This window comes from Coregonus clupeaformis, chromosome 12 (assembly GCF_020615455.1).
Source record: "Coregonus clupeaformis isolate EN_2021a chromosome 12, ASM2061545v1, whole genome shotgun sequence".
Classification (NCBI taxonomy): Eukaryota; Metazoa; Chordata; class Actinopteri; order Salmoniformes; family Salmonidae; genus Coregonus; species Coregonus clupeaformis.
The window spans coordinates 3,612,894-3,630,308 of record NC_059203.1 but is presented as its reverse complement, the minus strand read 5'-3'; the positions used below and the strand labels follow the sequence as shown (position 1 = coordinate 3,630,308).

The window sequence follows — 17,415 nt, the reverse complement described above, 5'->3', positions numbered from 1 at the left end:
CCAAACTGCGAATGTGCAGGCCGTCAAATCAAAGGTTGGAGTAATAACATGTTCAACTACTTAAGACATTGGCTCAAATATATGTTGTGCCATAAGATTTCGAGAAAATGAACAACTAATACATTTTCTGTTGTATTTTTGACTTTATGTTTTGTTTTACCCCATATGTAACTCTGTGTTGTTGTTTTTATTGCACTGCTTTGCTTTATCTTGGCCAGGTCGCAGTTGTAAATGAGAACTTGTTCTCAACTGACTTACCTGGTTAAATAAAGGTCAAATAAAATAAATAAGGAATAATTTTTCACTTCTCTCATAGACTTCTCAAACCCCAAACCCCGGCTTGGTCTGTTTGGCAAGTGATTCCAGAAATCTGGCGATGTTGCGCCTCTGGGTTTAAAAACTCAACCGCTGTCACAGACGCTATAATGGCACAGATACAAAGATGAGTCCCCTATCTATCTCTATGACTTTCATTCAACGTTGACAAAACTACTTCCTGAAAGTACTTCCTGATGTTGTTTTTCATGTTTTTTTTATCAAGTAAACAATAATGTAGTTAAATATGTAGGAAAATCTACGTTGGGATAATTGCAACGAAAATAATGAAATCGTGTTGGCTTCATACATTGCTAAACAAAAAATATCCATGGAGTGTCACATGACACGACATTGGACCGTAGTTCAAGATGGTGTCTATGCGCCGTATTTTGTAGCTTTCCAGCTACAGTAATCATAATATGAGAAATTATATCAGTGATTTTTTAACGTTGAGAGGTTAAGGAGTTTATTTTTCTTTGTTTCTCGTCAATCTGTATGGGATTTGCATATAGTTATTTGATTAAAATAGAGGTTATTTGCTAGAAATCTGTCTAACTTAAACATCTAACGTTAGCTAGCTAGCAATCGGTTAAGTGGTTGGAATGTTCATAAACGTTCTATTAATTTGGAGATCGATATGACGTTGAGAGAGTTAAAAGTTTGTCTTCTTGGGGTAAGACAACAATCTTATTTGTATTCATCTAACTATGTATTATCTGTTCATTCAGATTGGAGTATGTCAAGTGACAGAAGCCACAGCAATGCAGCATACTGGCTAAAAGTTTTGTGCACCGTACTAGCTAATGTTTAGCTGACTAAACTCCCCTCCATGGCTAAGGAAGTTTCTGATGAACTCCACCAACGGAGTGGAGCAGAGACCAGTTCATCAGAAACGTCCTTCATCATGGAGTGGAGTTTAGTCAGCGAGCTAATATTGAAATGACATGACTTTGACCCTGATTGAAGGCTTTACTTTTATCATGTTCAAGTAGAAGTCTATTTTACCCCCCTTTTTCTCCCCAATTTCGTCATATCCAATTACGATCTTTTCTCATCGCTGCAACTCCCTAACGGGCTCAGGAGAGGCGAAGGTCGAGTCATGCATCCTCCGAAACATTACCCGCCAAACCACGCTCCTAAACATCCGCCCGCTTTAACCGGAAGCCAGCCGCACCAATGTGTCGAAGGAAACACTGTTCAACTGATGACCGAAGTCAGTCTGCAGTCGCCCGGCCCACCACAAGGAGTTGCTAGAGCGCGATGAGTCAAGTAAAGCCCCCCCGGCCAAACCCGCCCCTAACCCGGACGACGCTGGGCCAATTGTGCGCCGCCCTATGGGACGGCCGGTTGTGACACAGCCTGGGATCGAACCCGGGTCTGTAGTGACGCCTCAATACCGCTGCGCAACTCGGGAGGCCGTCATTAACTATTTAAAGGAATTCTGTGTCAAATATGAACTCCGAACCTGAACCCAATACCACACTGACCAATATGTGTACAGTTGCACCTCTTTTTCAAGTCACATTGATACACATTACATTTTGAATGTATTGCACAAGTGTTGCGCAATATTTGCAACATAGTAGCAGGAATACTTCTTCTTGAACCAGTGGGGTTTTCTCTTCACATAATGATGTCATCCTGATGATGATTAATGGTCTGTGTGGCCTTAGCAGTAACCAAGTATGGATGGATTCTTGGATGAATTCTAACATTCACTAAACTCCTTTCTCTTGTGATTCTTCAGGACACTGGGGTTGGAAAGTCAAGCATTGTTTGGAGGTTTGTGGAGGACAACTTTGACCCCAACATTAATCCAACTATTGGGTAAGTTATAGTTCTTCACCCACTGTAAATATCCTGGAAGAATTATTGCCTATCCTACAAGGTCCAACCGAAATTTGACTTACACTTTTAAACCCAACCGCTCCGAAAAATACACACATACAGTACATGCATAGGTTTTTGGAGAGGTGAGAGGGGCTGCCACACTGGGCGCCCAGGGAGCTGTTGTTGTGGGGAGTTAAGTGCCTTGCTTAAGGGTACAACGGCAGGCAATGGCATCTAGGATTTGATTCCAGTAACCCTTCGGTTGCCATCTCACTTCCCGCCAGATTTTTTCAGTCGGATCCAGGATTCGAACTGGCAACCCTCCGGTTGCTGACTTGCCTCTCTAACCTGCCACCCCTTACTGCACTGCCTGCCGATGCTTTGAGAAATACATTTAGAAAATGTATGCACAGATTGGGATTTGTTGGGGGTTGGTGTATGTGGAGGGGGAGGTGTTCTGTTCATGTTACATTCTCAGTAATGTCATCCCGGTCTAATTAATTTATAGCCTGGCCTCAAATCGGTTTCTGCTATCATGTCAAGTCATGACAACGAGTGTCAAAGAGTTGACATGATCGCACAAACAGATCTGGGACCAGGCTAATCAATGTATCACTTATTTTGTGATGGATTAAAGGGGTGAGCCTTATTGTACGCTCAACAAAAATATAAACGGAACATGCAACAATTTAAAAGATTTTACTGAGTTACAGTTCATATAAGGAAATCAGTACATTAAAATAAATGAGGCCCTAATCTATGGATTACACATGACTGGGAATACAGATATGCATCTGTTGGTCACAGATACCTTTAGGGCGTGGATCAGAAAACCAGTCAGTATCTGGTGTGACCACCATTTGCCTCATGCAGCACGACACATCTCCTTCGCATAGAGTTGATCAGGCTGTTGATTGTGGCCTGTGGAATGTTGTCCCACTCCTCTTCAATGGCTGTGCGAAGTTGCTGGATATTGGCAGGAACTGGAACACGCTGTCGTACACGTCGATCCAGAGCATCCCAAACATGTTCAATGGGTGACATGTCTGGTGAGTATGCAGGCCATGGAAGAACTGGGACATTTTCAGCTTCCAGGAATTGTGTACAGATCCTTGCAACATGGGGCCGTGCATTATCATGCTGAAACATGAGGTGATGGTGGCGGATGAATGGCACGACAATGGGCCTCAGGATCTCGCCACGTTATCTCTGGGCATTAAAATTGCCATCGATAAAATGCAATTGTGTTCGTTGTCTGTAGCTTATGCCTGCCCATACCATAACCCCACCGCCACCATGGGGTACTCCGTTCACAACGTTGACTTAACAAACCGCTTGCCAACACGACTGTCTGCCATCTGCCGGTACAGTTGAAACCAGGATTTATCCGTGAAGACTTCTCCAGCATGCTAGTGGCCATCGAAGGGGAGCATTTTCCCACTGACGATGCCAAACTGCAGTCAGGTTAAGACCCTGGTGCGGACGATGAGCACGCAGATGAGCTTCCCTGAGATGGTTTCTGACATTTTGGGCAGAACTTCTTCGGTTGTGCAAACCCACAGTTTCATCAGCTGTCCAGGTGGCAGCTCTGGTGGACATGGTGGCAGTCAGCCTGCCAATTGCATGCTCCCTCAACTTGATATCTGTGGCGTTGTGTGACAGGACTGCACACTTTAGAGTGGCCTTTTAATGTCCCCAGCACAAGGTGCACCCGTGTAATGATCATGCTGTTTAATCAGCTTCTTGATATGCCACACCTGTCAGGTGGATGGATTATCTTGGCGAACGAGAAATGCTCACTAACAGGGATGTAAACAAATTTGTGCACAAAATTAGAAAGAAATACGATATATGTGAACTTTTATTTCAGCTCATGAAACATGGCACCAACACTTTACATGTTGCGCTTATATTTTTGTTCAGTGTAATAAACTAGTGGTTCCCAACTCCGGTCCTCCAGTGCCCCCAACAGTACAAATGTGTTATGTAGCCCCGGACAAGCACACCTGAGTCAACTTGGCAACTTATCATCAGGCCCTCTGAATTGAATCAAGTACTGTATGTTTGTCCGGGGCTACAACAAAAATGTGTGTTGTTTGGGGTACTGGAAGACCGGAGTTGGGAACCACTGTATTAAACCAGGTTAACATTATCTTGAAATGTGACTCACATTGTATGGTTATTTTTGTTTTCCAGGGCATCCTTCATGACAAAGACGGTGCAGTATCAAAATGAGCTTCACAAATTCCTCATCTGGGACACGGCAGGGCAAGAGAGAGTTAGTAATCATCTCTCTCTTTTACCTTTTAAAATATCTTTGCTCCAGATGAAGTGGTCCCTGTTAGACATAGGCCTTGTTTGAGTAAAAATGCATCCTTCCTTCCTCACTCACTTCAATGAGGTAGCCTAATTACCGATCTCACATGATAGGTGAAATCAACATATTGGAAGTATTGCTGTCACTGACCTATCCAAGCAGGTTCGATCAGAGAAGGAAGGAAGAAAACATGTCTAAGGAATTTGAACAGGGCCGTGGAGGTCTAAGTTGGAGGCACACACTTGCAAGTGCAGTAATTCATTGTGCCTGATAGGGGGCAATATTTAGCTTACATTTAGCTGCCCCCACCAAAACATCCCCAGCTCGCTCATGCCTGCAGTCATTTCGTAAGGCCCTTCCTTTCCTGTAGTTGAGTAGTAGGTTATGCTATCATGGTTCGTGCATTCTCAAGATCACTACTGTCTGTTTAGTCTAGTAGATTAAATACATATGCCTGTCATGTTCTAGAAACTTCTCTTTCCTCTCTCACTCTCTTCCACAACAAACTTTCACTCTCTGCTATTAGTGATGGGGGAAAAAATCGATGCACTTTCATATTACCATATTATTTTGGGACTAAATTATATAGATATTTGACTCCAGGTATCGATTTGTAAGGTAGCGTTAGCTAGCGCTAGTCAGCTGTACCTCTGCCAAAACGCTGATATTTTCATCCTATAGCTTGTTCTCCATCTTCTTTTTAAATAGTGAGCCAGCATGTTTTCATCACTTTTATTTCCTTGACTGATCAAAACTAATTTTCTCATGGTTTTCTCTTGTCTCTCTGCAGCAGACATATAGTGAGCAATATGTTTGGACATCAAATTGCAATATCGAATTGCAATACATATAGAATCGTGAGAATCGCAATACATATCGTATCGGCACCTAAGTATCAAGATGATACCGGATCCTGAGGTCCCTGGTAATTTCCAGCTCTATCAGCTATATGTGCTGCGTCAATGGAGCGCAGTCCACATTATGCTAAAGCTTATCTTCTATGTGCATCGTCTGTTGAACTGTCAAGACGAGTGGTTCATCAGCAGTCATAACGTGAGAGTCGAAAGTCTAGGGGCCACTCGCAACATGATCTGCTGTGATGTTTGTCTGCGACAAATCATCTGCTGTGATGCTAAATCTGGAATGCCTTGTAGCCCGCACAGACAGACCGCACGACTGAAATAGATTATCTTTCAAAACATACACTATATGAGTAATAGAACACGGTCTAGAAACATATCATGCATTTATACTAATAAAACATTCCAACTCTGTTGTATACAGATCTGGAACCAGGCTAATACACAACACGCCTGGTTCCAGATGGGTTTGTGCCATATAGCCAACTTTCTCTGGTCGTTGTCATAACAAACATCCCATTTGGCATGCCATTTACGGTCTATTTCCTGTTAGTACAATGGCCTCTTCCCCTGCTAGTACAATGGCCTCTTCCCCTGCTAGTACAATGGACTATTCCCCTGCTAGTACAATGGACTATTCCCCTGCTAGTACAATGGACTATTCCCCTGCTAGTACAATGGACTATTCCCCTGTCTTGTCCTCTGGAGAGGGGTGGTGAGATAAAACAGTGTTTGTCTTCTGTTCTGCGCTTGTCCGGGGGCGTGGCCTTAAGGGAAAATCAATTAAGCTTTGATTAAGATAAGACAGACAGATTAAATCCGAGCTGCCTCTGCCTGCTCCCCGGTCCCAACTCGTCCACTGCCACTCTCCTCCTCTTTCTCTCTCTATCTCTGGATAGGTATATTCAGGGTAGTGGTGAAGCCCACACCATATTGCTTAGGTTACAGATCTATAGATCTAGGGCCAAAAGGAAGGGGTAGGGAACGATTTGGGACTCTATCTCTCACATACTCACTCACGCCGTCTCTCCCAGTCTACCTAGAGTTAGACAGCTGTGAGCGAGAATATGGAAACATTTCTGGTGGCGGGCTGTTGTTCTCCTTCATTGTAAGCTGCAGCCGCTGTGTTTCGAAGCTGATCGCCTCTGGAGAAGTCGTGGGCATCAGAACCAGTTGGTGTAATTAACAGTATTGGAGTTCGGTTGTGAGATTTGGTAGAAGCAGATGGAATGAGAGAGCTGTGGTTAGGCTACTACACAATCTCTGATGGCCTGGAGGGTACATCTTCCTGGCCAGAGACCTCCCATCTCACCATGCTGCTGCACAGAGAAGAAGCTGGGTTCCCCCTCGCTGTCTGCATTGACTGGCATGGACGGGCACCTTTTCATTGGGTGCCAGGCTCATAATTTCAGTAATTAATCTGCACACGCTTAGCAAAATAAGGGGTGCTTTTTATACAGCTCCAGTGTGGCCAGATGTCTGGGCCTGTATCCAGAAAGCCTCTCGGAGTAGGAGTGCTGATTTAGGATCAATTTCACCTTTTTAGATCATAATGAGTAACATTATATGGACAAGTTGGGACCTGACCTAGATCAGCACTCCTCCTCTGAGAGGCTGTGGATACGGGCCCTGGTCTTCGCTGCGAAATGCTCTCTGGGCACACTATGGAAGGGGACCACACAAGACTGGCTCTACTGCATCTAGCTACACATCGCTAGCCAGTCAGACAGGCAGCATCCCTTTCCGCCGTCTGCCAAGTATCCCAAGTTGGACTCCCTCCGGTAGTCTCGGGGCCAGTAACAACTATAATTGCAAGGAATGTGTGCTTTTCCTGAGGTAACCATGTCATTCCAAGCTGGGATAGTTTATTCCTTTTTATCGTAAAGGAAAATGAGAATTGGCCCAGGTTGTGCCAAGTCAACGTTTGACTGGGATCACTCAAATCAAATCAAATCAAATTGTATTTGTCACATGCGCCGAATACAACAGGGGGAGGACTGCCTACCTGTGATCTCCTTATTTTAGGATTGTTATTGAAGAGGAAGTGTGTGTATGTGCACATGTGAGCACACAGTCCTGGTCATGTGGATTGTTGAAATGCATGCTGAAACTAATCACAAGTTGGCTCTTTTCTGATTCACTTTACGGTGAAATGCTTACTTATAAGCCCTTAACCAACAATGCAATTTTAAGAAGGAATACCAACAAAAAAAAAAAAGGACAAAAAAATATGAAATAACAAAATAATAAGAAATAAAAGTAACAAATAATTAAAGCAGCAGTAAAATAACAGTAGCGAAGCTTTATACAGGGGGTACCGGTACCGAGTCAATGTATGGGGGCACCGGTTAGTCGAGGTAATTTAGGTAATATGTACATGTAGGTAGAGTTAAAGTGACTATGCATAGATAATAAATAGAGAATAACAGCAGCGTAAAAGGGGGAGGGGGGGGAACACAATGCAAATAGTCCGGGTAGCCATTTGATTAGATGTTCAGGAGTCTTGTGGCTTGGGGTTAGAAGCTGTTTAGAAGCCTCTTGGACCTAGACTTGGCGCTCCGGTACCGCTTGCCGTGCGGTAGCAGAGAGAACAGTGTATGACTAGGGTGGCTGGAGTCTTTGACAATTTCTAGGGCCTTCCTCTGACACCCCCTGGAATAGAGGTCCTGTGATGAACTGGGCCGTACGCACTACCCTCTGTAGTGCCTTGCGGTCGGAGGCCAAGCAGTTGCCATACCAGGCAGTGATGCAACCAGTCAGGATGCTCTCGATGGTGCAGCTGTAGAACTTTTTGAGGATCTGAGGACCCATGCCAAATCTTTTCAGTCTCCTTAGGGGGCATAGGTTTTGTCGTGCCCTCTTTACGACTGTCTTGGTGTGCTTGGACCATGTTAGTTTGTTGGTGATGTGGACACCAAGGAATTTGAAGCTCTCAACCTGCTCCACTACAGCCCTGTCGATGAGAATGGGGGCGTCCTCTTCTTTTTCCTGTAGTCCACAATCATCTCCTTTGTCTTGATCACGTTGAGGGAGAGGTTGTTGTCCTGGCACCACACGGCCAGGTCTCTGACCTCCTCCCTATAGGCTGTCTTGTCGGTGATCAGGCCTACCAATGTTATGTCATCGGCAAACTTAATGATGGTGTTGGAGTCGTGCCTGGCCATGCAGTCATGAGTGAACAGGGAGTACAGGAAGGGACTGAGCACGCACCCCTGAGGGGCCCCCGTGTTGAGGATCAGGGTGACGGATGTGTTGTTACCTACCCTTACCACCTGGGGGCGGCCTGTCAGGAAGTCCAGGATCCAGTTGCAGAGGGAGGTGTTTAGTCACAAGGTCCTTAGCTTAGTGATGAGCTTTGAGGGCACTATGGTGTTGAATGCTGAGCTGTAGTCAATGAATAGCATTCTCACATAGGTGTTCCTTTTGTCCAGGTGTGAAAGGGCAGTGTGGAGTGCAATTGAGATTGCATCATCTGTGGATCTGTTGGGGCAGTATGCAAATTGGAGTGGGTCTAGGCTTTCTGGGATAATGGTGTTGATGTGAGCAATGACCAGCCTTTCAAAGCACTTCATGGCTACAGACGTGAGTGCTACGGGTCGGTAGTCATTTAGGCAGGTTACCTTAGTGTTCTTGGGCACAGGGACTATGGTGGTCTGCTTGAAACATGTTGGTATTACAGACTCAGACAGGGAGAGGTTGAAAATGTCGGTGAAGACACTTGCCAGTTGGTCAGCGCATGCTCGGAGTACACATCCTGGTAATCCGTCTGGCCCTGCGGCCTTGTGAATGTTGACCTGTTTAAAGTTCTTACTCACATTGGCTACGGAGAGCGTGATGACACAGTCGTCCGGAACAGCTGATGCTCTCATGCATGTTTCAGTGTTACTTGCCTCGAAGCGAGCATATAAGTAATTTAGCTCGTCTGGTAGGCTTGTGTCGCTGGGCAGCTCGCGGCTGGGCAGCTCGCGGCTGTGCTTCCCTTTGGAGTCTGTAATAGTTTGCAAGCCATGCCACATCCGACGAGCGTCGGAGCTGGTGTAGTACGATTCGATCTTAGTCCTGTATTGACTCTTTGCCTGTTTGATGGTTTTTCGGAGGGCTTAGCGGGATTTATTATAAGCTTCCGGGTTAGAGTCCCGCTCCTTGAAAGCGGCAGCTCCACCATTTAGCTCAGTGCGGATGTAGCCTGTAATCCATGGCTTCTGGTTGGGGTATGTACGTACAGTCACAGTGGGGACTGGGGACGACATCATCGATGCACTTATTGATGAAGCCAGTGACTGATGTGGTGTACTCTTCAATGCCATGGGAAGAATCCCGGAACATATTCCAGTCTGTGCTAGCAAAACAGTCCTGTAGCTTAGCATCTGCTTCATCTGACCACTTTTTTATTGACCGAGTCACTGGTGCTTCCTGCTTTAGTTTTTGCTTCTAAGCAGGAATCAGGAGGATAGAATTATGGTCATTTTCCAAATGGAGGGCGAGGGAGAGCTTTGTTCACATCTCTGTGTGTGGAGTAAAGGTGGTCTAGAGTTTTTTTTCCCTCTGGTTGCACATTTAACATGCTGGTAGAAATTAGGTAAAACAGATTTTAGTTTCCCTGCATTAAAGTCCCCGGCCACTCGGAGCGCCGCCTCTGGATGAGCGTTTTCCTGTTTGCTTATGGCCGTATACAGTTAATTGAGTGCAGTCTTAGTGCCAGCATCGGTTTGTGGTGGTAAATAGACAGCTACGAAGAATATAGATGAAAACTCTCTTGGTAGATAGTGTGGTCGACAGCTTATCATGACATACTCTACCTCAGGCGAGCAAAACCTCGGGACTTCCTTAGATATCGTGCACCAGCTGTTGTTTACAAATATACATAGACCGCCACCCCTTGTCTTACCAGAGGCTGCTGTTCTATCCTGCCGATACAGTGTACAACCCGCCAGCTGTATGTTATCCATGTCGTCGTTCAGCCACGACTCGGTGAAACATAAGATATCACAGTTTTTAATGTCTCGTTGGTAGGATATACGTGCTTGTAGTTCGTCCACTTTATTATCAAGCGATTGTACATTGGCCAATAGTATCGATGGCAAAGGCAGATTAGCCACTCGTCGCCGGCTCCTTACCAAGCACCCCGATCTCCTTCCGCGATATCTCCTTTTCTTTCTACTGCGAATGACAGGGATGAGGGCCCTGTCGGGTGTCTGGAGCAAATCCCTCTCGTCCGACTCATTAAAGAAAAATTATAGGTCAAGTTCAAGGTGAGTAATCGCTGTTCTGATGTCCAGAAGCTCTTTTCGGTCATAAGAGACGGTAGCAGCAACATTATGTACAAAATAAGTTACAATCAAAATAGTACAGTTGTTTAAGAGTCCATAAAACGGCAGCCATCCCCTCTGGCGACATTTTCAACTCCTGTTTGTTGTAAAGCTAATCTCTTTATTTCATTAGCTAATACATTACACCCGTATTATTCTGTTCATGTTTAAATATGCTAATTATGTTAGAAGAATTGTGTGGAAGATTATCCTAAGATCTAGGAAGAGCTATCCTAAATGGTAGCCTAACTTATGACAGGTGTGTTCCCTTCCACTTGTCTCTGTTGCAGCTTTCAGTAGATGGTCTGAATGCCATTCATTGTTACTTCTCAGTATACATGATTACGATCATACCAAATTAAACATATGCTGCATGCATTTTCAACAATATCAAAATATTAGAGTTCACCTAATTTGAAAGAGTGAGTCTGAAATTGATTATGAATTAAGATACTTTGTGCCGGTAATTTAGGCTATAGCATGCACATCTCCTATCCCTTTAAGCTTGACAACAGGTTAAAAACAGTCATCACCAAGACCTTTTGTACTTACCCATCCAGTGTAAGGAAAGGTCTGAAAAATGCATTTGATTTAGAGTTCTATGAAAACAGGCACTTGCTAATTGCGCTGGCATTTTCAAGCCAGAACTCATAAGCTTTTGGAAAATATAGAGCACTGGCAAACATCAGGCAACTCCCCCCCCAACAATGGAATGGGAAATGATGTAGCCTCAGCTTGTTTTTATTATGCAGGGTTTCCTGATCTACTGGGTGAAGACCAAATATATAGTTCTCCATTAATATGAAATGGCTAACTGCTTTTGACACCTTGTGCTCATCTTTCTCCTGATGGCTACCACATGTGAGTCCTCGGAGGAAAGGCTTACCATACTTCCGTGTAACAAAAAGCCACTTGGCATATAGGCTTGGAACAGAAGGCCTTTTGGGGTTTTCAAAAAGGTCCTTAGTTTCTCTTTGCTTAGTTTTACCCCTCCATTTTGAGTTGATGTTTTATCTCAAAGACCCTTTCAGGTGAAACAAAGTGAAGTAAGTTATGTAACGGTGACGAAATGTAACCGTATACGGCTTAATAAAGATTGGGTAGTTTGTGACTGTAATGTTTTGGAAATGGGTGGTAGAACGGATTGCAATGCTATTTTGGTAGCCTTTGATTTTCTCATGGATGTCGTCCTATATAAACAATTGCGAGCGATCTAGATACACAATCCTCGAAGATGAGCCAAAAAATTTCTAACATTTTCTTTGAAGTATATAATCTCTTAGGATAAGTCATGTACTCTTACTTTAATTATGATCTACAGTAACACAAACGCATACATGACCCTTGACCTCACCATAACAGTGCAACCGGTTTGGCTGTTGAAAGCTTTAGAAAACCAACTATCTTCTCTGTCCAGAGGGACAGTCTCTTTATTTGAAGAACGATTACAGTCCATTACTCACCGTGCTCTTCTCCGCTTCTCTCTGCTTTCCCATAGTTCCGTGCGTTGGCGCCAATGTACTACAGAGGCTCTGCGGCAGCCATCATTGTTTATGACATCACTAAAGAGGTAAAGTATTCCCTCGTTTCCCTCTGGTAACATGCTGTTTCATTTACGTCATTTTTATTTTATCCAGAGCGACTTACAAATATGACATTTGTTGAGTTTTTTTTTTTTCTCAAATGATTAAAAAGACACTGCACCACTCTTTTCCATATACTTCCTATGATGTCATCACGGGTCATTTGCTAAATATTTAAGTGATTTTCAAAAGCTATGAGTTTCGGCTCACAGAAACTCCTTCGAAATGACAGATTTATTTTCAAGATGACCCCCGATAAACCCTTTCTTCTTATATTTTTGACTACAGAAAAAAAAAAGCTCTAAATAGATTGACCTTAGCTAAACTCAGGTATCCATGCCCAGAATGCTGCTGTCAACTGTAGGCAACTATGGGGGCCCACTGGTCACTTTGAGTCAAATGTAGGCATGTCCAGTAAACATCTGATACTGTCCACTCTCGCATTCCATGTGGAGAGAGGCACACCCATTTGTCTGCATATCTCGTTTACATCTCCTATGTTTCATGAATGTTTAAACCACACACTCCCACACAGTCATGCGTTGCATTACATTTTCTCAAACTCTGGCATCTTTACAATATAAGATGTTTACTATGCCTATATACTGTATACTGTAAAGTTGAGTAAGAATGGCTCGAACCGTGTTTCTCAGGACTCGTTCCAGACGTTGAAGAACTGGGTGAAGGAGCTTCGTCAGCATGGCCCGCCCAACATCGTGGTAGCCATCGCTGGCAACAAGTGTGACCTGTCCGATGCCAGGTAAATACATCCCTCAAGTCCCCCAGGAAGACATGGGTTGTTTCCCCAAATGGCACCCTATTCCATATATAGTGCACTACTTTTGACCAGGGTCCAGGTCTAAAGTAGTGCACTATATAAGAAATAGGGTGTCATTTGGGACTTAGCTATTGGCTTATTGTTACAAGTCAGCAGGACGGCTGCCGTACAGTCATTTTACCAGACGAATTGCTGAATTGTTGACACGAGATTTGCTTGTGCTACATTTTCGAAAGAAAATGTAAAGGACTCGTCCACGCTTTGTTTGGCAAGGGACATCAACGGCCGAGCCAAGCGTGTATCTTGAAACCTTCGGCTCCAACAATGTGAACGTACCCCCTAGAGTCGATTTCCGCGCCCCTGCAAAAAATAGAATTAGCATCATAAAAAATCCCCATAAAAATCAGTCAGTTTAAGCTACAGATATGTTTTTTTGCATTGGATACGTCTCAATCCACCGCATCCGCCAATGTCACACTTCCTCCTCTGCAGTGAAAGGTGACAAAGCTAGAGCGATGTTTGTCAGACCATGAGACCTCCCTGGAAATCGGTCTTCTCACAAACTCGTCTGTAGTGTCCGAACAGTTTGGCCTACAAAAACTATTATGACCCGTCTATGGAAAGATGAGACCCACGAACAAGATGGTGTTCTCCGTTTTGCTCTACGACCCCCACAAGTGTCTTGGGACTCGTCTGAAGTCGGTACAGCCGATCTGCCAACTTCTGCCTGTAGCGTCCGAACAGTTTGGGCTACACACTAATATGGTGAGAATCTCACGAACACTCTCACGAACACAGGCCTCACAAGACTCGTCTGAAGGTCCCCCGTTACCAGTTGAAAAAAATGAATGGAAGTAGGTATGGAGACTGTGGAGACTGTTAGTGACAAAAATAAGGGGTTAAATACATGTAAAAAAAATATAAATATGTTTCCTGATCTTTCTTATATCTCTCATTCTTATAACTTCCATTCGATTTTTGGGGGGAACTATCTGTTTTTTTCCCCTCATCAATCTACACACACTACCCCATAATGACAAAGCAAAAACATGTTTTTAGAAATGTTTGCAAATGTAAAACATTTTTTAAACTGATAAGTATTCAGACCCTTTACTCAGTACTTTGTTGAAGCAACGATTACAGCCTCGAGTCTTCTTGGGTATGACGCTACAAACTTGGCACACCTGTATTTGGGGAGTTTCTCCCATTCTTCTCTGCAGATCCTCTCAAGCTCTGTCAGGTTGGATGGGGAGCGTCGCTGCACAGCTATTTTCAGGTCTCTCCAGAGATGTTTGATCAGGTTCATGTCCGGGCTCTGGCTGGGCCTCTCAAGGACATTCATAGACTTCCCTCCCAAAGCCACTCCTGCGTTGTCTTGGCTGTGTGCTTAGGGTCGTTGTCCTGTTGGAAGGTGAACCTTTGCCCCAGTCTGAGGTCCTGAGCACTCTGGAGCACGTTTTCATCAAGGATCTCTCTGTACTTTGCTCTGTTCATCTTTGCCTCGATCCTGACTAGTCTCCCAGTCCCTGCAGCTGAAAAACATCCCCACAGCATGATGCTGCCACCACGCTTCACCGTAGGGATGGTGCCTGGTTTCCTCCAGACGTGACGCTTGGCATTCAGGCCAAAGAGTTCAATCTTGGTTTCATCAGACCAGAGAATCTTGTTTCTCATGGTTTGAGAGTCCTTTAGATGCCTTTTGGCAAACTCCAAGCGGGCTGTCATGTGCCTTTTACTGAGGAGTGGCTTCCGTCTGGCCACTCTACCATAAAGGCCTGATTGTTGGAGTGCTGCAGAGATGGTTGTCCTTCTGGAAGGTTCTACAATCTCCACAGAGGTTCTCTGGAGCTCTGTCAGAGTGACCATTGGGTTCTTGGTCACCTCCCTGACCAAGGCCCTTCTCCCCTGATTGCTCAGTTTGGCCGGGCAGCCAGCCAGTCTTGGTGGTTCCAAACTTCTTCCATTTATGAATGATGCAGGCCACTGTGTTCGTGTGCACCTCCAATGCTGCAGACATTTTTTGGTACCCTTCCCCAGATCTGTGCCTGGACACAATCCTGTCTCGGAGCTCTACGGACAATTCCTTCGACCTCATGGCTTGGTTTTTGCTCTGACATGCACTGTCAACTGTGGGACCTTATATAGACAGGTGTGTCTTTCCAAATCATGTCCAATCAATTGAATTGACCACAGATGGACTCCAATCAAGTTGTAGAATCATCTCAAGGATGATCAATGGAAACAGGATGCATCTGAGCTCAATTTCGAGTCTCATAGCAAAGGGTCTGAATACTTATGTAAATAAGGTATCTGTTTTCTATTTGTAATACATTTGCTACAATTTCTAAAAACCTGTTTTCACTTTGCTATTATGGGGTATTGTGTGTAGATTGAGGAGGAAATTGTTTCATTTAATCCATTTTAAAATAAGGCTGTAACTTGTAGAACAAAATGTGGAAAAGGTCAAGGGGTCTGAATACTTTCCGAATGCACTGTATATTTTTTAGATACTTCAAGGGGTCTTAAAATTCTAAATCAAGTAGCTAAATTATCCTTGGTATGATCTTCTTTTTTTTAAATGCACATAGCTTAGTAGAACCCCCCCATTCTCCGGCTTAGACAGGGCTTAGTCTGTTATGGGCTAAGATTTGAACACACCCGTGTCTTTATAGGGAGGTCTCGGAGAAGGATGCCAAGGACTACGCTGACTCCATCCACGCCATCTTTGTGGAGACCAGCGCCAAGAACGCCATTAACATCAATGAGGTCTTTATAGAGATAAGTAAGTGTGTTTTTTCACGAGCTTTCAGTGGCATCCCATCTTTTGGGCCCAATTAATGCTTTGTGGGTTACCACGTTTATTACGAGTGGTGTACAATGGCTGAAGTTTATTTAGGTGTACCAAGCAATATTGTGTGAGCTTCTACTGCCGTTCCTATTTAACCAATGTTTTCTGGGTGTAACGTTGTTTTTTGTCCCCCTTGCACATTTTGTTCCCGCCTGCAGGTCAACGGATCCCTGTCCTAGATGCAGGGGGAGGGGCTGCAGGGAATGGCTTCAAACTGCGCCAGCGGCCCTCGGAGACCCGGACCCGGACCTGCTGCTGATGCTGCCAGTGAACCCTGACCTTAGTCCCACATTGACCCCTGACCCTTCTCTGCTTGCAGCCTCCATAATCCCCCCTAACCACAGACCTGCGTCATAGAGGCCTGGGAGCTACAAATACCACTCCTCCATTGGGAACCCCCGACTACTACCGCCATTGCCTCCTGCATATAATGCTACACTGTAAAGAGAGGGCAGCCAAGCAAATTACAATTCACTGGGATATTTGACCATATCTCATCGTTCAATGCAGCTAACTTTGGCTTGGTTATTGTGTCGCTGTAGTCTTGTGTTCCCTATCCAGACCCCAAAAGGTTAACATGAAGTCCACAGCCTTTAAAGGTGCTGCATGGTCAATCTGACATCTGCATTGGCCGTGCAGCATTTACGGTGATATGGCCTCTGCAGAAGTCAGGGCATTTATACTTCTTGTGCTTCACAGAGCTGTTGTGAAGGAAGTGAGTTTGTGTTTATACAGGACCTACCGCCCTCACCTACCGTCAACCAATCATGTCACTGCGGAGTTATACGGAGCCCTCCGTATTGTTACAAAATTTGAGAGGTGCACGGAACTGTGGCTCGTCCAAGCCTATGGCACCCGATTCCTATATAGCTATGGGCTCTGGTCAAAAGTAGTGCGCCATATACACAGAGTGGACAAAACATTAAGAACACCTTCCTAATATTGAGTTGTCCCCTTTTGCCCTCAGAACAACCTCAATTCGTCGGGGCATGGACTCTACAAGGTGTCGAAGGTGTTCCACAGGGATGCTGGCCCATGTTGACTTCAATGCTTCCCACTGTTGTGTCAAGTTGGCTGGATGTCCTTTGAGTGGTGGACCATTCTTGATACACACGGGAAACTGTTTAGTGTGAAACTTGACACACTCAAACCGGTGCGCCTGGCACCTACTACTATACCCTGTTCAAAGGCACTTAAATCTTTTGTCTTGCCCATTCACCCTCTGAATGGCACACCACAGGTTGTTGGTGGCACCTTCATTGGGGAGAATGGGCTCGTGGTAATGACTGGAGCGGAATCAGTGGAATGGTATCAAACACATGGTTTCCATGGTTTCCAGGTGTTTGATGCCATTCCATTTGCTCCGTTCCGGCCATTGTTATGAGCCGTCCTCTCCTCAGCAGCCTCCACTGTGGCACACATATACAATGCATGTCTCAATTGTCTCAAGGCTTAAAAATCCTTCTTTAACCTGTGTCGTCCCCTTCATCTACACTGATTGAAGTGGATTTAACAGGTGACATCAATAAGGGATCATAGCTTTCACCTGGATTCACCTAGTCAGTCTATGTC

General features: G+C 44.7%; 1 protein-coding gene across 1 annotated transcript; it reads left to right on the top strand.

Annotated features, from left to right (window-relative positions):
* Positions 1-529: 529 nt before the first annotated feature.
* Positions 530-16,519, top strand: LOC121577958 (ras-related protein Rab-22A). Its single transcript, XM_041891964.1, has 7 exons — positions 530-991; positions 2,066-2,145; positions 4,345-4,426; positions 12,133-12,204; positions 12,871-12,977; positions 15,668-15,777; positions 16,002-16,519. Exons 1-7 carry the CDS (start codon positions 956-958, stop codon positions 16,100-16,102), a joined length of 588 nt encoding a protein of 195 aa, XP_041747898.1. The 5' UTR covers positions 530-955; the 3' UTR covers positions 16,103-16,519.
* Positions 16,520-17,415: the final 896 nt, after the last annotated feature.

Excerpts from the sequence above, each read along its gene's own strand:
- LOC121577958 (XM_041891964.1), top strand. The coding sequence starts at position 956 with ATGACGTTGAGAGAGTTAAAAGTTTGTCTTCTTGGG. Across the intron at positions 992-2,065 it reads TAAAAGTTTGTCTTCTTGGG|GACACTGGGGTTGGAAAGTC; the intron begins GTAAGACAACAA and ends GTGATTCTTCAG. Across the intron at positions 4,427-12,132 it reads ACACGGCAGGGCAAGAGAGA|TTCCGTGCGTTGGCGCCAAT; the intron begins GTTAGTAATCAT and ends GCTTTCCCATAG.